Source organism: Patagioenas fasciata, chromosome Z (assembly GCF_037038585.1).
Source record: "Patagioenas fasciata isolate bPatFas1 chromosome Z, bPatFas1.hap1, whole genome shotgun sequence".
Lineage (NCBI taxonomy): Eukaryota > Metazoa > Chordata > Aves > Columbiformes > Columbidae > Patagioenas > Patagioenas fasciata.
Window position 1 is genome coordinate 76,532,350 of NC_092560.1, and position 24,398 is coordinate 76,556,747.

Here is a 24,398-nt window from a genome sequence, read left to right on the forward strand (position 1 = left end):
CTGTTTCTGAAGCAGGGATGAGTCTTCGCATTGCAGGGATGTGTGGATGCTTACTCACCTCACAGACTTAAACAGATGTAGGAGTCTCATGCTTAGAGAGCCTATTTTATTCACCTGCAGTGTGTTTGTGTATGTGTTTTGAGTATGACACGAGAGGCACCAACCCCCTCCCTTTACTGTGCCAGCAGAATTCGTAAATCTGCGTGGCCCAGCTGTGGTGGCTTCATGGAGCTGGGTCTGCCTTTGAGGACCAGCTGATGTGATCACAGCCCCAGCAGTAAGCACTGGGCTGGATCATCTGGCTGAGGTCAGTTGTATGAGGTTCAACAAGGCCAAGTATTGGGTCCTGCACTTGGGCCACAACAACCCCAGGCAGTGCTACAGGCTCAGGGAAGAGTGGCTGGAAAGTGCCTGGGGTAAAAGGACCTGGGAGTGTTGGTGACAGCAGCTGAACATGAGCCAGCGTGTGCCCAGGTGGCCAAAAGAGCCAACAGCATCCTGGCTTGTGTCAGAAATGGTTTGGCCAGCAGGACCAGGGCAGTGATCAACCCCCTGTACTCAGCATTGGTGAGGCTGCACCTCAAATCCTCTGTTCAGTTTTTGGCCCCTTATCATAAGAAGGACATTGAAATAGTAGAGTATGTTCAGAGAAGGGCAACAAAGCTGGTGAGGGGTCTGGAGCACAAGTGTGATGAGGAGCAGCTGAGGGAACTGGGGCTGTTCATCCTGGAGAAAAGGAGGCTGAGGGGAGACCTTATCACTGTCTGCAACTACCTGAAAGATAGTAGCAAGTGAAAGGACAAGAGGAACTGGCCTCAAGATGTACCAGGGGAGGTTTAGATTGGATATTGGGAAAAAATTCTTCATGGAAAGGGTTGTCAGGCATTGGAACAGGCTGCCCAGGGAAGTGCTGGAGTCACCATCCCTGGAGGTGTTTAAAAGGCGTTTGGATGAGATTCTTAGGGACATGGTTGAGTGCTAGAGTTAAGTTAGGTTGTGGTTGGACTTGATAATCCTGAGGGTCTATTCCAACTGAAAGGATTCTGTGATTCTGTTCTGTGATTCTGTGTGCGTGATCCTGGCCTCGCTCCATCCCTCCAGGGCCTGCAGCAACTGCTCAGGCTCCCGGGCTGATGAGCACCCCAGCTTTGGGGAGACCATCAAATGTTGAGACAGCCTATGCTGGAAGAAGAGCCATTCCCCTCCCCTCTTTCAAGGAAAAAAGCAGCATGCCAGCCCGGGCTGCCAGCTGAGCTGTGTTGTTGTAAGTGGTGGAAGAAAGACAAAAGCATGCTGCGAGCAAATGCCACAGTTTGTGTGTGAATGACTTGTCAGCCTGGCAGCTGGTTGCTGTTGAAGGGGGAATGCGTTGGTTTGTAGTAAGAGGCTCATCTGGATAGCTGAAGTCTTGATTCACGTCATTGTCATAGGCTGTTCTGTGTTCACCTGCCTCTATTAGTTCATGCTCTCCGTGGCAATGTGACTGGAAAATTATTTTCCAAACTCTTCCTTTTTATCGATCATCCGCAGGTCGAAGTCTCAAGGAGTCACACTGACAGGAGGAGGTGGAGGCCTTCTTTCCAGGGGCTCAGTAAGAAACACCGTTAGCCCATCGTTACTGGGCTGGATTCTTCTCCCATAAGAAGACACTTTCACTGTGATAATTACATCCTGTAAACTATATTAATTGTGTGAGACGTAAGCTACTTCTGGAGGCTTTTGGGAAATGATGTTCTTCAGGAGAAGCCATACAATAAAGCTGTTAGTAGGAAGTAGAGACAGTAAGGAGTTAAATTGAAGTGTGTGTGGGGAATCCAACTTTAGCATCCGTGTTCTCCTCACAGCTGTGCTTTTGTAAGATACCTCTTGGCTCTGTATGAACCACAATACTAGCTCCTGTTCTACTTGGTGTACTTTCATTTCTGGATTTAAAATGTGGCATGTTAATGCGATTGGATACCCACCAGCACAATAGAAATGTAGACTAGTTACCAAAATGTTAATGCAGGATGAGCAGGACTGTCTGAGTTCAAGGTGCTGGGCATGGTTGTAAACGAAAATCTGTTTGGCATGGCTCCTGTATAATTAGGATGCCACACACTGTCACTTCGTGCATGGGTCACCATCAACATCTCAGGATTATTGTGGGCATGATGACAGGAGGCAGCTACCTCCATAATTTGCTTGATGTAAAAGCTGGACCTGAGAACTAGCATCTGAAACTGGAGCTGAGCCATACAGATTGTTTTGGAAACTTCAAAAGCAGTCACAAATTCCCTGAACCCTGCCCCATTACAGCTGTGGGAGTAGTTTTATCTGAAAAGCCCTTGGAGCAGTTGGATTAAATGGCCCTAAACTGTACTGTTTGTGAATTTAATATCCATTTCTGCTCAAAGCAATTCTGCAGGGATTTTACATAGTGTAAGAGCAGAATAATTTAATTTTGCTCTGTTGAAGTCTGCTGGCTCTCCTGCAGACAGGAAATAGTTCACAGCTTCTTGATAACTCTGAAATGACTGAGGTGGGAATTTCAAATGAATTACATTTCCCCGTGTAAGCACAGATTTATATTCAGTTTGAACTATTGCTCTGCTTCAAATGCTTGCAAATACTGCGGAAGTGGAAGCATAAAAGCCAAATAGAGACAGGGTAGATGTGCACCCACTATCCTGTGGTTAAACATAACTCAGTCTTAGTGTCACTCTTCATATATGATATTGATCCTACTGGGTGTGCAAACTAGGCAAAACAGAGATTACAATTAAATCGTTAATCTCTCTGGCACAGATTAGCCACTTGATTTGTTTCTGATGTTTTCTGGCTGTGACCCTGTTTCAGTGGCCCTGTTCTGTCAGGCTCAGGCCACCTCTGTGTGCTGTTTCGGGCTCTCCCCACATCTCACCCCTCACTTAAAAGCTGTGGTTCTGCAGGCACTTAGAACGAGCTTTTGCAATGATGTCCAGTTTCTAGATATGATAGATGGTCCTTTAATTTAGACAGAAAAGAATGCTTTGCAGATAACCTAGGTGCAAGATGGATTTTTACTTCAAGAATTGTAGAGACAGAGAACAGTTTAAATTGAAATTGTAACCAGTTTAAATTGAAAGCCTCCAAATTTTGTCAGGTTAGAGCACAGGTCGCAGGTGGGGTAGAGGCTGGCTGCTTCATGGGAGGAGACATGTCTCACCTAGGAATTATTGTCTCAACAGGAGACCCTCTTCAAGACTAATGAGCTCCCATTAGTGAGTGAAAATAAAAGGTCTGGGAATAAGGAGAGGAAGATGGTAAGAGCAAAAGAAGGCACATGAAAGAGCAAAAAAACCTAAAATCATGCCCTGAGATAGCTGCATTTAGCTTACAGGCTAATCATTATGATTTGTGTTGTCAGTACATTACATGTTTATACATCGTAATGGTCCGGGACTGCTGCCTCTATTGAAGGTCATTACAACACACTTAGGTATCTTGTGTTTGTACAACACAAGCACCAGCTTAGATAGATGTCTATGCAGTAAAGTATGCTGAAGATATGCCCAGGGGTTAGGCTGTATGTAAATGAGCTCTTTAAAACACGAATTTCATCTAAAGCATCAGAAGCTCTGCGCTGTGGTGCTGGGGGCAGGGACCTAATGAGACTTCTTTAACGTGCACATTAGGTAGTGGTTGAAAAGGCAGTCGATCTTTCAAGGTTTAAGCAGCTCTTTTGGAAAGTGCCTTCAATTAACAGCTAATGACAAGCTTTCTTTGGAGATTCTCTCTTTATCTTTTATACCCAGATAATGAGAATGATCACCCACAGAGACTTAAATTTATTTACCGTTTTTTATTTCATTGGGTGGCTTCTGGATATTTGAGCCAGTAACATTCCTGATTTGTACCTCCCTAAGTCAAGTGTTGAGTTCAACTTCAATCTGTCACTGCTCTGAAAATTTACATTTCAGATAGCTTTTTCTAGCAGCACAGATGTTGCAAACCTTAAATTAATGCAAAAAGCTGCTTCTACCTACAGAAGATGGAACTAATATGTAAGGAAAACAGTTTCTCTTTCCCATACCTGTCTTCTTAATGATAATGGCATTTAAAATATCTAAAAAGGGTTGTTTCAGCTAAATATCTTATGTCCACAGGTATTTATAAAGGGGATAAAGGGTTGAAAGTGTTTATGTGCCTGCCCCGCGGTGTTAATTGAAAGTTGTGAAGACAAAGAGATAGAACCAGGATTAAGGGACCTTTCTTACAGAAACTTTATGTGAACCATGTCTCCTGTATCTGAATGTATTGTCTAAACCATCCTCATTAAGCTAAAAGGCTTCACTGGTAATGAGAAGGTCGTCTTAATGCTTCGCCTTCTATTAATCTGTAAGCAACTTACAAACCAAATTGCAACCCTTGCATAAGATCTCATTTTTACGTTTTGTTGACTCTTCTGTAGTCTCCTCCGCTTTTCTATACATGCTGAGTGCGGCAGAAGAGACAGACACAAATGTGGGCCTGGCTGCCAAACTTGAAACTGAGAAGGTACTTTAGGGGGAAAGTTGTGCATTTTTTTCATGTGCTTTTTAAAATCGTATGCTGTTCTTCCCTTTGTAATTGCAAGTTCCTTTTATGAGTAAGACTCACAGGGAGAAGAAGTTGTCAGATGTGACAGATTGGTAGAGAGGTGACCATTTACACTGATCAGGGATGTGGGATGTAACTGAAACATTGAGGATCTCTGTCTGAATTACAGTGGTTTGGATAATAATGCAAAAGGAGTAAGTTCCTTAGAAAATAACTGAGCAAAGAGCATGAAGCCATCCGCAAGGCAATTCTGGAAAAACATTTTGTTGAAAAAAGAAGATAATAAGATGAAGAAACAAACCTGTATACTGAGATCAGTCTTACAAATGTCTGGGGAATGGTCTGGCCTGTGAGACTTGTGATTTGTTTATGTAATTTTCTGCTTAATATAAAATGCTTGCAGGAAGGGAGCACTTTTCAGGACTGTAATAAAGTCCTGGAGCTGCAGCTCCTGACCACTTTTTTTCCCCTGCCGTGTCGTTTGAAGTGTGATATTGGTACTTACTGCTTTCTGGTGTGTGCTATCAAACGTATTCAGTAGAAATGCACTTATGAAGATGCTCTTGTTCTAGGGGACAGAACCCTGGAGGAGCCAACTCTCCTGCTCTTGTGTTGAGCAGCTTCACTTCTCTGGATCTCAGTTTTCCCAAATATAAAACAGGGGAAAATGACTCAGACCTCTCCTGCAAAAACACTCTGAAAGATGAAAAAGAGGGGAGAAAAGCTGAGACACAGGGAAAGGAGCATACCATCACTGTGTATTGCGGTGACAGTGACAAAAAGGCAGACAAAAGCTTGGGGAAATTAGTATGCAGACAAAAATCTGTGAAGCCATTCTAGATCAGTAGTACATTGCCTGGGACATTGTGTATGTTTCTGATTATCCATCCTAAAAAGTATATTGTGGAATCAGGAAGATTTTGGAGGCCTAAAACAAAAAAGAAAGAAAGTGAAAATATTGAGATTGTTTCTTATTGAAGAAGGAAACAGTAGGAGGCATGCTAGGAGGAGGAAAGTAATCAAGGAGGTAGAAAAAAAGTGATAAGGGGCTAGTAGATATCTGAACTCCTACTCCAAAACACAAGGTATTAACAACTTAATGAGACTGAAAGACACTGATCCCAAGGCTGTGTTAGTGGGGAGAGGCTGGGGTGTGAATCCATTCCCACAGCTTATGGACCTGGTGCACATGGTGATTGTTAATGGATAAGGAGCATCTACACCGAAGTAAACTTAAACAGTATAAGAAGGAATATACATTCTTGTACCTCTGGCAGGCTTCCAGTTACTGGGGCTTGAAAGAGAACTTTCCCAAGCATCAGGTCATCCTGAAAAATACTTTTTACTTCATTTGGGGTGAATGAGCACAGACCTTTGGTAAGGCCAAGGTAAAGATCAGGGCTGCTGCTCTGGTTTGTTTTAACAGTTCCGGTGCTCTAAATTCACTGAGTGCTTCCACTCTCCCAGCTCTCTGCGGAGAACATCTGTACTGACAGCGGGGTGACACTAGCACGGAAACTGGCAGGGTTGCAAATTGGGTTGCAGGACACCAGTACATCAGAGGGGAGGACAGGTCTACCCGGCACAGATGTGGCAGAGCCACGTGCACAGAAGGTGAAGAAAGGCATAAAACCAAAATTCTCCTGATGGCCAAGTCATACGTTTTTTGGGCTGTTCCGTGGCATTTGGGATGACATAGTGTCTGAGCACTCACAAATCCCATGTTCATCTGTGCAGCCCTCCTACCAGGTGAGGGGAAGGATTAGAAAGCCTTACCAGATCCCCCTAGTTCTTTCAAGGTCCATATCTCTCATGATCTTGTGGCTCAACAGATAAGGGCTTGAGACAGAGACCAGGCTAGAAATCATTTGGGGCGTTCAGTGCAATATACATGTCCCCTGATATTTCCCCCCCCCGCCTCCTGATTCATATCTTTCATCTACTCAAAGCACAGCTTCTGCTGACTTTGGTAGCGTTTGTAAGCACTCAGCATATCACATGCCAGGGCTGTGATCCAGGAGCCCAGCAGAGGAGGGAAACCCTTATTAGTGACCCTTTGTGGGAAATCTGGTTTTAGAGAGTTGGCACATTTCGTGTAAGAGCATAAAGGTCTCAGTTCTCCAGTACAGCCCTGTGTTGTATAACCGAAAGATCATCTTTCCTCCTGAGCGCTCTGCTCCCCTCTTCCCTACGTGACTTGCAACTTGTGCAAGGAATCATGTACTCCGGCTTCTGTTCCTTCCTTGTGCAACCCTGATTGATCTCTGGCGTAGGTCCATGCTGGCTCCTGAATTACCGAGGGAAAGGGTTTACATGAGCGCGCCATTAAAGACTCTTTTGTAGCACATAGGTTGCAGGGGCTCAAGTTAGGGTGTATTTTAGAGCCTGGCAAACCAGGCTTGCTGGTTTTATCTAATGTCAGTTCCCTGCAGTCGTAACAGAGGAAAATGGACTATGAAGAACCTCCAGCATGGCTCTGGGGTCTCTGAACACACAGCTCCATGCCACCAGCCTTGGCTGGGTCCAGGCCACAGAGCCAGTTAGGTTCCTAAATCCCTGCACTGCTAGAAGGTTTCACTCAAAGGTACCTTGGGACCAGCCAGGGAAGTGACAGGGACGTTGTTGTCCTTCACATGCACAAGCCCTGGTAGAACAAGAAGGTACATCACACCGCAGATATCTGTCATCTGTGTCCTCTAGTGCTTTTAGTCCTGACCATCTTTCACTGTTCCTATCCTGTCTATTCTTTGTCTTCGTGGACCTTTTCTTCTAGGAACATCATTCAGCCATTCCTATTTCCCCCCCAGTCTGTTTCCCCCATCCCCTTTCTCCGGTCAGTTCTAGTCCTCCGGGCAGACCCTGCCTTCATCAGGCTCAGACTGCAGATACTGAGAGGGGTATCACTTAGGGGTATCGCTTTTTTTTCCCTACAGGGAAAAAAAAACAACACACAATAAAAAACACAGCATTTATATATATAGATATATATATATATGTATTTCAAATCAAGCTGAGAGAAATGTCCTGAGTACAAAATTTCACCCCAAGGAATAGACATTTGGCAAATTAAAAAAACCTGTCAAAGTCCAAAGATTTGGGCAGTGATGCAAAGGAGGCAAACTCCTGTATCGCTCACAGCTGTCTGCCTTCCAGCACGGCCTTTGGGGAGCCCAGTGCGGGACTTTGGGGCTACTCCACATCTCCAGAGCAGAGAGAGCAGCATCCCGGAGGGAGCTGAATAAAGAGTGAGAGCCGGCATGTGTGTGACCGCGCCTGTCCCGGGGAGCACTGATGCCGCGGTCACCTTTTCCTCTCCTTTCCCGGCTTAACCAGGGATCTGATTTGGCTTTTTCTGTGTGTGGTGAGCCTCTTCGACCTCCATTTCCCACCATATGCGGTGTTTCCTCCCGTGTTCCACAATTTGCTACAGCTCCTCGAAGGGGGCTGGGGACAGATGGCTTGCTTTCGGCTGATGAAGGGGCTGCCTTCAAAGGAGAAGCCGTCTGGCCTGACATCTCTTTCTGATGCTGTCAACAGGAGGCCGAGGAGACAAGCTGGAGATGGATGGAGAACAGCTACGTTGCAGGGAACATGGAGAGGAAAGAAATTCTCCTTTAAAAGTGCTCAGTAGTGTCTATTTGCCTTTATTTCAAACGTCTCTTGCCAAACTCAGCTTACCTCAGAATTTAAGTTGCACTCTGGTCTTTGCTCAGTCTCCTGTGCTATGTGGGAGAAAACAGTGCTAAATATCTTCAGACACTCTCGAGGGACAGCCAGGAGTGCGGCTGGCATTTTGTGTGGCGCTGACTTTTAAGCTCAACAAGGTGAAACGCTAACCAGGCTTGTCAGTTCCCATCCGCAGCGTCTGGCAGCACCAGCGCTCTCGGACACCTCGCTTGGCCCAGCTCCTATGGGCAGCACATAAACCACAACCCTGCAGGAACCCAGGGAATCGGGAGGGAGTTTAGAAAATAGGGGAGACGATAAAAGCAGCCACTTCTGGGAATAAAAGTAGGTTTTTCTTCAGGATCAGGAGAAGGGGAAGTATATCTGCCCTTTGGATGCAGAATACTTTATTAACCACTTCTATAAAAATCAGTGATTTCCCTTTAAGTCAGTTCTCCTGTCTTTGTCTCAGCTTTCCTGATAAGTCACATAATAAGGATATTTCTAATACAAACGTGTCAGGGGATATGGGAGCCAAACAGCTCTTTATCAGAGGAGAATCTGTATCCCCCCGGATGCTAATTAGTCACGGAGACGCAGATGTGGGGGGCGGGGGTGAGGCAAGCTCTTATTTTAGAAGCTGAAATGATTTGTGCTCTCGCAATTTCTCGCACAGGTCTGGAAAGCAGTGCCAAGGAAGAGAGTGACTTGAGATCTCCCTCAGCTTTTGCATCCCCACCCCTCAGATGTGTTTGCTGTGCTGCCGCTCCTGCTGCTGTTTGCAGGGTTATTTCTGCCATAAGCTTGGCTAAACAGAAACCTTCTCCTTATAAATATGGAAATCTGTTGATTGAGCTCTTCATCCCTTGGGACAAGTTGAAAGCATTGTGCTGAAGAGTAAAGGGCTGCTGAGCAGTTGGCTTGGCAGCTTGGTTTTCTCTACTGGTGGAGGGAAGCCATTAAGGTTTTAATGCTGGGATCCACCTTTGTAGGACAGGCAAGTGAGGTCTCAGGCTGTGCTTGGGGCAATGTGCTGAAGACTTTGAAATGGTGCCCACACCAAGCATGGCGAGGTGAGGACAGGAGCAGTCTGCTGCCCCGTGCTGCCCTCTCAAAGCCATTAAGTGTTAGCCACCAAGATCCTGGCTGAACCCATCGGTCTGGATTGCAGGGTCAGGAGACAGCACTGAGTGGGTATGAAAGCGTGGGCTGTGACAGAGTCCCCTGCTCTGCCCAGGGTAAGCTGGTGTCCACCGAGATCCCCGCCTGTATGCAGTGTGGCACATGCTTGGTACATGAGCTTTCAGCATCTGCTCCTCTCTTGAGTTGTATTGGGAGAGTCTGTGTTTCTACATTTGTTAAAGAGCTTGAATGCCACTGGGCATCCGTTATTATTCTTGAAAATACCAAGCAGAATCACAACCCTGAACTTCAGTAGGGCCAACTTTGGCTTTTTCATGCAATTGCTAGGGGAAATCCCATGGGCGAGGGTACTTGAAGGTAAAGGGGCCCAAGACAGTTGTTTAGTATTCAGGGACTGCTTCTTCCAAGCTCAAGATCAGAGCATCCTGGCACATAGGAAGTCAAGGAAGGGAGCCAGGAGATCTGTGTGGTTAAACAGGGAGCTACTGGGTAAGCTCAAGTGGAAGAGGAGAGTTTATAGATCATGGAAGGAGGGGCTGGCCACTTGGGGAGAATATAAGGCTGTTGTCAGAGGGTGTAGGGAGGCAACTAGGAAAGCTAAGACCTCCTTAGAATTAAACCTGGTGAGAGGGGTCAAGGACAACAGAAAGAGCTTCTTCAAATACATGGCATATAAAACTAATACCAGAGGCAGTGTAGGCCCCCTGTTGAACGAGGTGGGTGCCCTGGTGACAGAAGATACAGAGAAGGCAGAGTTACTGATTTCCTTCTTTGTCTCTGTCTACTCTACCAGGGGCTGTCCTGAGGAACCCTGTACCCCTGAGACCCCAGGGGATATCAGGACAATGGAAGAGTTTGCCTGGGTTGATGAGAACTGGGTTAGGGAGCAATTAAGCAATCTGGATATCCATAAATCCACGGGTCCGGATGGGACGCACATGTAGGTGCTGAGGGAGCTGGCTGAGGTCATTGCTGGACCACTCTCCATCATCTTTGCCAAGTCTTGGGAAATGGGAGAGGTGCCTGACGACTGGAGGAAAGAAAATGTCACTGCAGTCTTCAAAAAGGGCAAGAAGGAGGACCCGGGTAACTATAGACCGGTCAGCCTCACCTCCATCCCTGGGAAGGTGATGGAACAGCTTATCCTTGGTGCAATCTCAAGGCATATCAAGGATAAGAGGGTCATTAAGGGCAGTCAACATGGCTTCACCAAGGGGAAGTCATGCTTGACCAATCTCATAGACTTTTATGAGGACATAACCAGGTAGCTAGATGATGGCAAAGCAGTGGATGTGGTCTGTCTTGACTTCAGTAAAGCGTTTGACACAGTCTCCCACAGCATCCTCACAGCTAAACTGAGGAAGCGTGGACTGGATGATCAGGTAGTGAGGTGAACTGTGAACTGGCTGAAGGAAAGAAGCCAGAGAGTCGTGGTCAATGGTGCAGAGTCCAGTTGGAGATCTCTATCTAGTGGAGTCCCTCAAGGGCCAGTATTTGGACCAGTACTATTCAATATATTCATCAGCGACTTGGATGAGGGAATAGAGTGACTGTCAGCAGGTTTGCTGATGACACCAAGCTGGGAGGAGTGGCTGACACTCCAGAAGGCTGTGCTGCCATCCAGAGACCTGGACAGGCTGGAGAGTTGGGTGGGGAAAAATATAATGAAATATAACAAGGGCAAGTGTAGAGTCTCGCATCTGGGCAGGAACAACCCCAGGTGCCAGTATAAGTTGGGGAATGACCTATTAGAGAGCAGTGTAGGGGAAAGGGACCTGGGGGTCCTGGTGGACAGCAGGATGACCATGAGCCAGCACTGTGCCCTTGTGGCCAGGAAGGCCAATGGTACCTGGGGTGGATTAGAAGTGGGGTGGTCAGTAGGTCAGAGAGGTTCTCCTTCCCCTCTACTCTGCCCTGGTGAGACCGCATCTGGAATATTGTGTCCAGTTCTGGGCTCTCAGTTCCAGAAGGACAGGGAACCGCTGGAGAGAGTCCAGTGCAGGGCAACAAAGATGATGAAGGGAGTGGAGCATCTCCCTTATGAGGAAAGGCTGAGGGAGCTGGGGCTCTGGAGCTTGGAGAAGAGGAGACTGAGGGGCGACCTTGTTAATGTTTATAAATATGTAAAGGATGAGTGTCAGGAGGATGGAGCCAGGCTCTTCTGGGTGACAACCAATGATAGGATGAAGGGCAACTGGGTACAAACTGGAACACAAGAGGTTCCACTTAAACTTGAGAAGAAACTTCTTCATGGTGAGGGTGCCAGAGCCTGGCCCAGGCTGCCCAGGGAGGTTGTGGAGTCTCCTTCTCTGCAGACATTCAAACCCACCTGGACACCTTCCTGTGGAACCTCAGCTGGGTGTTCCTGCTCCTGCAGGGGGATTGGACTGGATGAGCTTTCGAGGTCCCTTCCAATCCCCAACATTCTGTGATTCTGTGAGAAGTCTCTTGAAACCTCCATCCCAGAGTGGCCCCCACTCTGCTTTTTCAAGGCTTTGTTTGGATCCTGCCTACAGACTGTCTCCTTTCCTTGGTTTTCTCAACATCTCTGCTTCCTGGGGCCAGCTGTATTCTTGGACAAATACATGGATATTTGCTCTTCCCTCATCATCCTGACTGCATTTGCCACACAACATTCCCAGATCTTCAACTTCCCTAGAAAACAAGGTGCTAAATTTCCATGCTGGTAACTTTAACTCTTTCTTGATCCAGGTTTGGCCGAGTACCTGAAGGGAAATGCAGTGATACACTGCTGAAGGCACTTACAAGATCCATCTGTGCTCTTGGTTGTGCGTGCAGGCTGAGTAAAGTGCAGGTGCACAAACTCAGCTGGTATGGACAGCAAACACCCTGCCCAGGGTGCCTTGGGTTGAAGGCAACAGACCTGGCAAATGTGAACTAGGTGTGTGATGAAGAGGGCATCCTGTGGTTTCAACGTTAATCCAGAGGCTGAAAATAAATGTTCTGCAGTCTGCACTCATTCTCATTTCCATTCCAGAAATGTCTGACATCAAGCTGATGCACATTGTCCATTGTGCAGGTCTCACTGTTGACTTGAGACCCTGATCAGTCAGAGAGCCTGCAGAGCTGGACAGCCCTGTCCTCTGGGAGAGAGTGGATTTACTATGTGAAGGAGAAAGCCAGGACGAAGAGTGATTGTTGAAGAAAAAGAGAACAGGAGAAGCAATAAAACAACTCAGAAAAGGATCTGAGGGATTGCATTAAAGGTGCCAGGAGTGTTCCAGGAGCAAAAAACAAGACCTCATCTTACATGTGTAGGAGCTGAATGTGTGAAAATCAGTTGCCTTTCTTAAAAAAAAGGTCTTAACTGCTAACTGGAAAAGAGCAAGTGGTCCCAGAGGTATGCTGGTAATAACTGTGACATTGGACTACTCATTGGAGCCCTTGGTCCGTTGAAAGGTATGGATGTAGAGCCGTCACAGCTTTTCCTGCTGTTGTTCTTATAGCTAGAGGCTCTGAAAGCTTAGTAACATATTTGTCACACTGGGTCCACTCCGTGGCCTATGAAAGTGATTATCCAATCTCCAGGACATTGGGGAGAGCTTAGATCACTGGAACAGGACTCTTCTGCTGTCATTTGTATTGTGCCGCGACTTTTTATGTCAGAATCTGTCATTTCTGCTGTATCTGCCAAAATCAACCAATATTTTTAGTGTTTTCTTCAGGCAGGCTTTAGTCTCATCTTTCATGTACAGCTGGAACAGTTTCACTGCGTGCAGAGAGGATCTGTAAACCATCCTGTATATGCCTGCAACCATGGCATTTCAGCAGTGGTGGCACCACTTGGCTAGTACTCAACCAGGTTCTCCGGGTGTTTGGATTGTCCACGGGAAGGAAGCACAATTCCTCTCCACCACACAGGAGAGTCTCTGGTTGTCTTCATTTCAAGTAGAAAACTCAACCCTGTCTTTCAAAATACGTTTTTCCTCTTTGTGAGGCTCCTTTAAAGCCTTGAAGGAGTAAAGATGGGACACACCTATGAAAAAAACCTTCAAGACTAACCAACAAGCATGAATTCAGTCAGTACAAGGTCCTGCTGTGATCCCTTATGGGCAACACCAGGGCTGTGCAGAGCATTGCAATTTTCTGTAGGATTTGGCTGTGGCATGAAGCCAAGATCCCAGGCTCCTCTTCCTGCCTCCATCTTCCAAACACACCATGACCTTGGCTCTGACACATTCCTCAAGTTTTAATCATTTTGCGGGTATCTTCCCTCATTAGTTGGGGTTTAAAGAGCAGTTAGAAAGTTGTTTGGGGGTTTTTGAGATCCTGGTTTGGCCAGATGCCAGTTGCTAAACTGACTGTTAGGTACCAAGGAATTGGTGATGCTTTATTGCCTTAAATACTCATGTGTCTCACATTGCACCTCAGGGCCACGCAATCAGAGGTACAAAATGAAAGGTGTATTGTCTTCATGTATATATCCTTTACAAGGAAGGAAATGGTTTGGTATTGAAGCATCCTGAAAACATACCCCAGTTAATAGCTGGTTTTAAATAGTTATTGCATGCCAGCCGCTTGGCAGGCGCTGCAGGCAGTGGGGAGTGCAGTGTAGCATTTCTCTAATTTGCAATGTTAACGATCCAATTTAAATCATGTAAAGTTAGCACAAGACACCAAACCTACAAATGCATGTGATAATAGTGATGGCTCATGTGCTCGAGAAGAGCCTGGAGGGAAATACAGTGTTAAATATACTCTATCATGATTGAAAGGACTGGGGCCTGCTTGTGCTGCTGGTTTCTCGAAGGAGAATCTAACAGAAATCATGTAATTACTCCCATTTTTCTTCCTTGTCCCTCAGTTGCTTTCCCAGAGTATTTGGTCTGCTTATGGAATTGGTGGTTCCCCTGTTACCGTAGACTCCCAGTGTTAGTCACACATCATCTGAAAAAAAAAGAGACTTTCTTCCCTGTGCTGCAAATGTCAGGTTTGATTAGGAGAACAGACCTCTGAAATGTCTCGTTCCCTTTCCACAGCTTCATGCCTTTCCGTTTGCTGCATTTTGTTCATCCTGAATGTGGCAGCCGGGCAGACCCTCGGTGGCCGAGGCTCCAAGGGCACGTTTCGGCGCAAGCACTGCAGCACACGCAGACTGGCACTGTGAAACAAAGCCAAGATCTCGCCTCCTCATTACCTGCCAGGGAGCTGAGCTGCCCCGGCTGCAGGTGTACACAGTAAAAAGTCCTTTTGGTGATGTTCTGGTTCAGTTTAATTAATAAGACTTGAGGTTTTAATCGTGCAGCAATATTAACACCTTTGGCTTTACAACTGCTGAAAAAAATGGCTTCAAATACCAACTTGTCTTGTAGTTATAAATTAATCAGGTTCAAAATCTGGATCTTCTGGTGGATGTTGCAGGCCTAATTTGTTAGTGTTAAATAAGATCTGTTCAGCAGTTTCTCAGAAGAGACGAAACAACAGTGTTGTAACTGGTGCATTGGCACAGCTAGTAGAAAGTCAATAAGCAGTTGTTGTTTACTGCTTTGTTGAAACTGAGTCACTAGCGATCTGAATGTACTTCAGTGCATCAGTGGCTGTGTCACCAACATGCCATTTATTTTGACTTTGGTGTGGGGTGGTGATGCTGAGATTAATGGTTCCCAGAATGACAGAGCCGCAGAATGGCTGGGGTTGGAAGGGACCTCTGGTATCATAGAATCACAGAATGTTAGGGATTGGAAGTGGCCTCGAAAGCTCATCCAGTCCAATCCCCCTGCCGGAGCAGGAACACCCAGCTGAGGTTCCACAGGAAGGTGTCCAGGCGGGTTTGAATGTCTGCAGAGAAGGAGACTCCACAACCTCCCTGGGCAGCCTGGTCCAGTGTCTGGCACCCTCACTGAGAAGAAGTTTCTTCTCAAGTTTCAGTGGAACCTCTTATGTTCCAGCTTAAACCCCTTACCCCTTGTCCTACCATTGTTTGTCACTGAGAAGAGCCCGGCTCCATCCTCGTGACACTCACCCTTTGTATATTTGTAAACATTAATAAAGTCACCCCTCGGTCTCCTCTTCTCCAAGCTCCAGAGCCCCAGCTCCCTCAGCCTTTCCTCATAAGGGAGATGCTCCACTCCCTTCATCATCTTTGTTGCCCTGCACTGGACTCTCTCCAGCAGTTCCCTGTCCTTCTGGAACTGAGGGGCTCAGAACTGGACACAATATTCCAGATGTGGTCTCACCAGGGCAGAGTAGAGAGGAAGGAGAACCTCTCTGACCTACTGACCACCCCTCTTCTAATACACCCCAGGATGCCATTGGCCCTCTTGGCCAATGAGATCATTTAGGTTAGTGCTCTGGATCCGGCAGCCTGCACATGTTGATGAAAAGAGACAACCACATCTTTCTAGGAGCCTTCCGTTCTGGTCACCCTGTGATTCTGGAGTTCCTTCAACTTGAGACTCAGAAAAAAGATTTTCTTCAGCTTGCCCAGAGGCAAGTTGAAGGCCAGCCATGGTCTGTGGCAGTGGATGGGGAGTTAGGAGAACCTCTTGTTCCTGGCATAAACTGGCGTTCTGTCTTAATGAGTCTGGCTGAGAAGGAGTCTCCTCTTAAGACCTAAGAAGATCAGTGATCTTACCAGCTTGCACCAAATCCAAATCAAGTGGCCCCAAAGCCAGATCAGCTCTGTTGACTTTCTGTGTGACAAATGTGTTTCTAACCCAGGCTTGAAATCTTCCAGCAAGAGCAATTCTACAGCTTCATCAGGCAAATGTACGGCTCCTTACCCTTAGCTCTACAGTTTTCTCTGGTATTTCTTTGCAACCCTGTTGCAATTTAAGGTGATAGTTTCTTACTCTGGTGGTCAGAAATATGAAAAAAAATTTCTCCCTTTTTCTCAGTGGCAGCCCTTTTTGTATCTGAAAATAGCTATTTGTATCCCTCAGTCTTCCTGATTCTCCTCTGAACAACCTCATTCTTCCAGTGTTCCCAGACAGTTGTAGCTTCCAGCTTTTATGTATAGGACTGCTGAGGGTATTACATCTTCCTTCAAATAATGGGCTCCAAAACTGTATGTTTAAGCTGAAGCCTGAGGGATGTGGAGGACAGCATGAGAGAGTCTTTTGTGGGGCTTACAGGTTCCATTCCTGCCTTGCCTCCCTCTGTGATGCTTAACTTTCTCTTGCTGAACGTGCCATTACTGACCACTGTTCATCTATATGGTGGATTTGGCTTGATCCACTATAAATCTAACAACCTTAGGGCATCTCCTTTTATGCTGTTTCTTACTTAGGCAGACTACATGTCTTGGTTCCCAGTGCTTTTGTTCCTAGTGGGTTTTTTAAGCACTTTAGGTTCACGGTTCACAGCTATTTCATGACTATATTGTAGTGACACCTATAGGATGCAGAGGTCTGTTGTCCAAAACACTGTGAGATTGTGCTTTTACATGCCCACCTGTGCACATCAGAGTGCCCTCCCCAGAAGCCTGCTGCCTTTCTCAGGATAACCTAGTGTGGTACACCTTGAGGCAGAGAGAATCTGCCAATGGCATAGGTTTTTCTGTTCCCAAGGCATAAATATTTATTATCAGGAGCAGTGTTCTAGCCCTGAGAGTCTGGGATGACAGCATGACAATGATAGAAACTTCTTGGTGATTCCAGTGTACCCCCTGTATTCAAGGGTGCGTGAAGTTTCTCACTTGTTTTTCTGCTCACTAAGTCAGTCTCTCATGCATAGAACATCTATCCATTTTTCCAAACTCAATGTTTGATGTGGAAAAGAAGCAGAGCACTTGGGCTTGTCCCTTCTTGTTAGCATTTTGTTTGCAGTGTGTGATCCACATGGGCAGCTTCAGAAAGCAGGAGTCTGCCGAGCTGCGAGTGCTCGCTGTAGGCTGCCACACATGGGTGCGCACCCAGACTTCCAGCATCTTTAAGCTGGACAGAAGGCAGCAAACACATAATTGGTTGGTACTGGACAGAGACAGAGGTAGCTGGATGATACTCCTGAGCAATCAGCTCATACTGATTCGGCTTATGATGACCAGACCAGAGCCTATGAACTATGGCGAGAAGCGGTGGGAAAAGCCCTGTACATTGGATCTTTCCTTGAGATTAGAGGTGAAGGGCAATCATGCCCTTCTGCTCTTATCAAAAAGCAAGAGCTGCTTTCATGATGATAGAATTTCCCACAGACAGCAGATTATGGCTGCAAAAATGACTGATTTTTAGAATCAGGAAGGGTGGGCAGAAAGACATCTCAGTTTCCAGATGTGTTTTTAAGGGGCAGCTGAAGGCTGCAGAAAGTGTGTGTGCCCATTCCCTTCCACATTCACTGGGGTCCCAGAGGATTTGCAGGGTGGAAAGCAGAGACTTGTTAAGCTTGTGGGATGTCAGACATATTGACCGTAAAGGAACTCAGAGGAAGCTGCATTTTCCAAGACATGACAAGGGTGTGTTTGTGCCCAGCGCCCGGCTCAGGGTGTAACTGCACAGTTTGCTGGCTCTTTGGGAATATTTTTCCCCTGTCATCAGTGTCGGTTACTGGGGGAGGTAGACAATACAAGTAAAAAGGCTATAGCCCTGGTGCAATAGCAGGTGTTGTGTTTCTTGCTAAGTACTGCAAAAGGAAAGGAGTGATTTAAAACAAAAGGAAGAATAAGAACCCTGCTGAGCATGCTATCTTCCTCAAACCTCTGATTTCAGTTTAAAGTGCTTTCTTCTCTCTGTGCCTCTGTATACTGAGGATTCACAGCACTCCTGCTCCACAAAGGTTCACTGAAAACACTTTCTGACAATCAGAAATGGCACATGGTACACACACTGTAGGACGTGGCTGTACCTACCAGGAGGGCAGTTTTCAAGGTCCATTGTGTCCAGCTCATAGAAACAAACTGTTAAGGAGCCACCCCACCATTTGAATGCTGTGATTGTGCATCCCCAAGTAAGCTGTGAGTATGTGGGGAGAATACTTCAGTTAAAGTCTGGCCTCCTACAAATTTTCATGCAGTGTCCCAATTGAATGTGTATTTTCCCTAGGAGTGAAGGCATAAGGAGGCTTCAGGAACAAAAAAATCCCTTGAATGTATTAAATTCCCATAGCCATTTGGAGCCCCTGCAGCTACATCTTGGCACTTGGCTTTTGATTTGGAGTGTTTTGTTCCCCTCAGTGAGCAGAGAGAAATCACATCATCTGGCCTGGGACCGGTCACACCATGTAGCTGAGATTTTGACATCAGGGTCAGAGCTGCATGCATCAGTTTAGAGGGGCTTGTAAAAAAGGACAAAATGACAAGTGGATTCCAATAGCAAAAGCTCTCACTGAGTCTCAGTGTGTTCGTAGGCATTCACAAGCAAAAGGCTGATGAGTCAGGTAAATGTTTCTCTGGGTAGATGAGCTATAGAGAGAGAAATGCACCTGTTCAGCATGCACAGAAGCAAAACATGTTCATGCAAGAGGCAGCTCCAGCCTATCTGCCATGGGAATGCTGTTATTGTCGCAGCCAGAGTTGTTACTCTGGAGTCCTGTGCATTGTTGCAGGATGTATATGAAGTGATGGGTGGGAAATATGACAGTGGCTTGGCACTCCCAGGCCAGGGGCAGGTGGACACCGCTTCTGGCCCAGCTCAGTATGCATCCATTTCCCTCTCTGGAGGGCGCAGGACTGGCCTGTGCACACAGCGGTGGTCACCCAGGCTCTGCTGATGCTTCGTCATCCCTCTGTGCAAGTCACGGGTTTCTCTTGTGGCTGTGACGTGTTCCCCTGCGGGTCTGCTGTAGAGGCGCCATGCTGCTGGAGCCGAAGAGTGCCAATACAAACTGTGGAGCTGAATTCCCAGTGTTATTATGGACTCCACTGCTGTGTCCTTCATCGTTCTCACCTCCAGTGTCAGCGGCAAGGGTGCAGTCTCCACCAGTTTCCAGGCCTCCTCTGTAGTCAGTGGGGAGAGGGAGACCCACGTGCCAGCACAGATTTGTCTGCTTTTAATATGAGCATCTAAGACAGGATGGAAGTAATCACTCTTTGAAAATCATCCTTGTTTCCTCTGGATGTCTAGGAAACCTTTTCTGTTTGTTTGGTCTAGACCAGAGCTTTGACGTAGTTCCAGCTGAGTCCTCTGGTCCAGGACCAGAGTCTGAGTCTGAATCCTCAAAGGCACCTCAGACCATTTTTCCCTTCCCTCTGTTTGTGCAAATGGACATCTCTCGTCACCAGCAGGTTATCCACAAGGAAAAGCTGCTGTCAGCACATCAGCTTCTGAGAAAAATAGGGTCTGGTTTTGAGTTGAAGAGTTTAAGTGTAATTTTAACAGCGTGAACCTGAGCTAGTCCAGGTCGCTGGGCCCCTGCTCTGCTATGTGAAGTTCTGGCTCACATGTCTCTAGGAGAAAAGGAGGCTGAGGGGAGACTGTATCAGTCTCTACAACTGCTGCCATTCTATTTGCAATCTGCTCTAACCTTTTTAACCCATCATTAAACTACTGCGTTAGAGCACAAGCGCAGCAGTGACTGCATTAGAGGAAAGCAGAGGAAATTGCATATGGTTCAGCATTATCTATTTAATGTCACTGATGCAAGCTCTTATAAGCAACCATCCATTTTAAGTCCTGTCAAAGTCTACTGGATCGTGCAAAGGAGCTGCATTTTGATAGAACATTATAACCCTACATGTGTTACTCAACCAGTTTCTATGAAGATAGACCCTCATTCAAGAGTCATATTTTATCTCATAAGCAGAGTGTGTTAAAAAGAGCCAAAGTGTACTACAGAGTGAAGGCAGGCACTGGGAGTAAGGGACAGTGGCTCACCAAGTGATTTTTTTACTGAGATGAAAGGGTGATGGTACCTTGCTTTGAAACTCAGTGGCTCTGCCTTGCATACAAGTGTCAGTGCCAAATGATGAGTTGCATTTTTAACGAGATTATGTACAAAATACGAACTCCAGAAACTGAGAGATGAAGAGTATCAATTCACTGGTTTGGAATGGTATTTTCTGGTATTTACTTTCTGATGCTTAGTTCCATTTCTTACAAAGTGATGGTTTCTTCAGATATTGGACGTAATGTTGGGTGTTTGTTCTCCATGTGCAGCTCTACCTATTATAAATCCAGATTTACATACACATATGTATATGTGTGTTTAATTCAGTTTCTAGCTCTGGATGGGAAGAAGTGAACATGTGTGAAAACTGATTTTAATTTTTACTGTGGTGCTAAATTGAGATAGTTCCAACAGGCTTGGAGTTTGCTGTGAAAGACTTTAAATATTTTTAGTAGTGAGAGCATTGTCTGAATGGGTAGTGTTTCTCTCTGAATCCCTTGATGCACTGCTCCATAGGGAACACTACTACCTGGACTAGATTGTCTGCAAGTAGGCGTGATGGACCAGACTTTGTGTTTGGGGACCTTTGATTTTTGGGAACATTTCACTGATGGTGAAAGGTGCTGTGCTGACAGATACTGAAATGAAATCTTTCCAGTTAGCCACAAAATACATTCAGTATCGGAACTTTAGGCTTTTCCATTCCTCTCCCAAAAGGGACTGGAGATTGAATTCTCCCACTCATTTGGTCCTCATTTGTTCTGAGCTGGACTTTCACACAGACCTGGTCACGAGCTTTTTGGTTTTAATCTTGAGGTTGAGTGGTCCACTTGGAACTCGGCTTAAACTGTAAATGCGTTTCATACAACACCCCGAAGAGTCATCACATGAAAATGGTTTGGGACTACTGCCAACCCAGGCTGAATTTGAACTGCTGACCTACCATCCACATTATATTCCTAATATCATCCATCATATAAGTCTGATGTTGAAATCTGGTGTTTCCAGAGATACTTTTAGCATACTAAATGTGTTTCCAAAGCTCTGTGCTTTGTCCCTGGGTTTCGACCATTCAGAACACTGGCATGTTCTCGGCTCCCTCTGAATGCAGGAGAAGATGGACTCGCCTAACAGCCAGTTAGAGAACAGACTGCATAAACTTTAGCTAAACTGTTCTGTTTTGTTTCTTTTGTTTCTTAACAGGATCCAACAGCTGCATCTATTTCGGACAGAGACTGTGATACAAGAGAGGGAGAGACTGTAGCCATGAACTATAAGCCGTCCCCACTTCAAGTGAAATTAGGTGAGTCTTTGCTGTTGGAAAGTGAAAAGGCTGAATCCAAGGTCTGAAATACGGTGATGTGCTCGTGGGATGGTCTGCAGATCTCCATGCGTGTGGCTGAACACGCCAGCTTGGCTCAAACAACTGACAGGGCAGTTTTGTCTGTGATTCTGCTGCTCAGGGGAGTGACTGACAGCCATGTAAGGACCCTGTATTTGGGGCTTTTGTAGAGGAAGGAAGCTATGCCTTGAAAGGGAGGCATAGCTTTTTACACCTACAGGTTTGTATCGAGCTAAGATGAAAGCTTGGCCAGATAAAGAATGAAGGTGATATAGAGGGACTGTAAAAAGAAGAGATGACAACATCACTGCAAACAAAAGGGAAAGAATCAGAGACTTGGGCCATTACCAGGAAAAGGCAGAGCTGGGTTAGTGCGAGATGGAAGGCTTGTAGATTTGTAAAGGTTCACACACAAATAGTTGTGCTATTTCTGAGCAATGTTTTTTTTAAGTTCTGGAAGCAGAATCATCCAGTTAGCACAATACACTGCTTCCTCGCAAGGCTGATGCTTACAAGAGAACAGCAACCCACACATGGATGTCCTGCCTCCGAAACCTGAGCCACTGTTGTGCCAAAAAAGCTCAAGAACATGATGAAGGACAGGTCAAAGCAACAGTGGGAGCAAGGATGAGCTCAGAGGAAGGATGAAAAACAGAAACTTAGGTCTATTTCCCAATAGGAGCAGGAAGCAGTCCTCTGGTTGTCCTTCACATCAGAACAAAGGACATTGACAGGGTGCTTCTGGAGATGGTTGAAGGTGACCATGCCATGTTGGGGAAAGCTCTGAAAGAAGTGAGTGCCCAGATGTACAGTGGAATAGCTCTAGCCCCTTCCAAATGAGTGACAGGGAAGGTCACCAGACAGCTAAGGTTTGTAGAAGATTTGGGACAGTTTAGGCAATAGTGTTTGATTACGAAGAGATGTTTTTGATAGATGGGGTTTACCCAAGGACCTGCAGTACTACTGCAAACAGAGTCACAGAATCGACTGGTTTGGAAAAGACCTCAGAGGTCATCAAGTCCAACCGTTGGTCCAACTCCAGTCCGTTTACTAGATCATGGCACTAAGTGCCATGTCCAATCTCAGTTTAAAAACCTCTGGGGACGGTGAGTCCAGCACCTCCCTGGGCAGCCATTCCAATGCCTGACCACTCTCTCTGCAAAGAATTGCTTTCTAATATCCAGCCTAAATTTCCCCTGGCAGAGTTTAAGCCCCTGCCCCCTTGTCCTATTGCTGACTGCCTGGGAGAAGAGACCAATCCCCACCTGGCTGTAACTTCCCTTCAGGTACTTATAGAGAGTGATGAGCTCACCTCTAAGCCTCCTCTTCTCCAGACTAAATAAGCCCAGCTCCCTCAGCCTCTCCCCATAGGTTTTGTGCTCAGGTCCCTTCCCCAGTCTTGTTGCTCTTCTCTGGACCCGCTCCAGCACTTCAATCTCTTTCCTGAACTGAGGGGCTCAGAACTGAACACAATACTCCGGGTGTGGCCTCAACAATGCAGAGTACAGGGGAAGGATCACTGCCCTTGTCCTGCTGACCACGCTATTTTTGATACAGGGCAGATACAGGACAACACTAATGTTGGCTTCAGTTATAAGGGGAGCCTGAAAGAAACACCAGGCAGAGTTTGAGGAGTGCTTGTGAAGTTTCAAAGCTCTACCTGAGTACATAGTAAATTGGATAATCAGATAAATCCAGTCATAGCAATGCAGAAAGGAATGTCACAGAGTAGACTCAGGGACAGCAAAGGAAAAGAAAGTAGTTGAATAGACAAGGTCTCGCTGATAGAGTGACTAGGAAGGGTAAGACAGAAAGTTGGATGTGCGAACACAGCAAGATTATGCAGCAAAGTGGAGGACCTTGAGCTACTGATCAGGATGTGAGCAAGTGCATTGGGACAGTAAATTTGTCCTGCAATCACAGCCATGAATACTCTAAATTAGTGGCTGCTTTTCAGGAAAAGGCAGGGAGCAGCAGTATGCATTAATGACAGCACATCTCACAGTTTGGTAAACGATTATCACTGCCAGCATGCCATATGCCTCCAGGATCCTTTTTCACTGCCAAGAGTGTTCTGTAATGTTATTAGAGAGATAATTACGACTGCAGTAGTTGTTTCGGATAATTTAACATCAGGAATCAGGTTGGAGAGCCATTGATACTATTATTGGTAAGTCTCAGATATTTTTGGTTTTCTAGGCTATAGAGACTCACTAACGTGACAGGAAATGCTGCTATTTCAGACTGGGCTTTGGTAAGCCATGAGGACATTATAGGAGATTTGATCATAGGAAATAGATTTGGATTCAGGAATAATGGGTTCAATTAATGCAAACTGGATTAAAAGGTAATTTGAGGTAGATCTGTAATGAGCCTCAGGTTTATAAACTTAATGCTTAAGCAATGTCAGTAGATTGAGAAGCCCAGGAACCCAGAACACATCAGGTAGGGTTTAAGGAGAATGTGTCAGAAGAAGGGACATTGCCGATGGAGTTCTCCAGCAGTAATTTCATTTATTTTTTCATTAATGACAGGAGTCGGCAAAGATAGTTTAGTCATAGCATATTTGGGAGACATGAGTACAACAAAGACTGGGAAATCCCATGGAGAAAAAATATGGAAACTGAAATTATAGAAATGAAAAAAATATTACAAGAGAAACTCCATCTGCTGTAAACTAAAATTTAGTGAGGTGATTGAGGAAGAGGAAGCCTGTTACATCAATTGATTGCAAGGTTATTAAAGTGGACTAATACATTAAAATACACCGTAACCACGCTTTGCAGAGTTTACCAGCTTTTTTCCAAGGATCAGGTACAAGAAAATGATTTGTTTTTCTGCCAGAAGTTCTGCTTTTCTGCACAGGGAAAATTTTATTTAATTTAACCACTGCTGAAGGCTACTATTG

General features: G+C 45.8%; 1 protein-coding gene across 3 annotated transcripts in view; it reads left to right on the top strand.

Moving 5' to 3' along the window:
* FAM219A (family with sequence similarity 219 member A) overlaps positions 1-24,398 on the top strand; it is a 94,514-nt gene that overhangs the window by 36,626 nt on the left and 33,490 nt on the right. For all 3 annotated transcript variants that reach the window (XM_065860237.2, XM_065860236.2, XM_065860238.2), the window contains exon 2: positions 21,352-21,451. In XM_065860237.2, the coding sequence (XP_065716309.1) occupies positions 21,352-21,451 (100 nt within the window). The remainder of the gene's footprint in view (positions 1-21,351; positions 21,452-24,398) is intronic.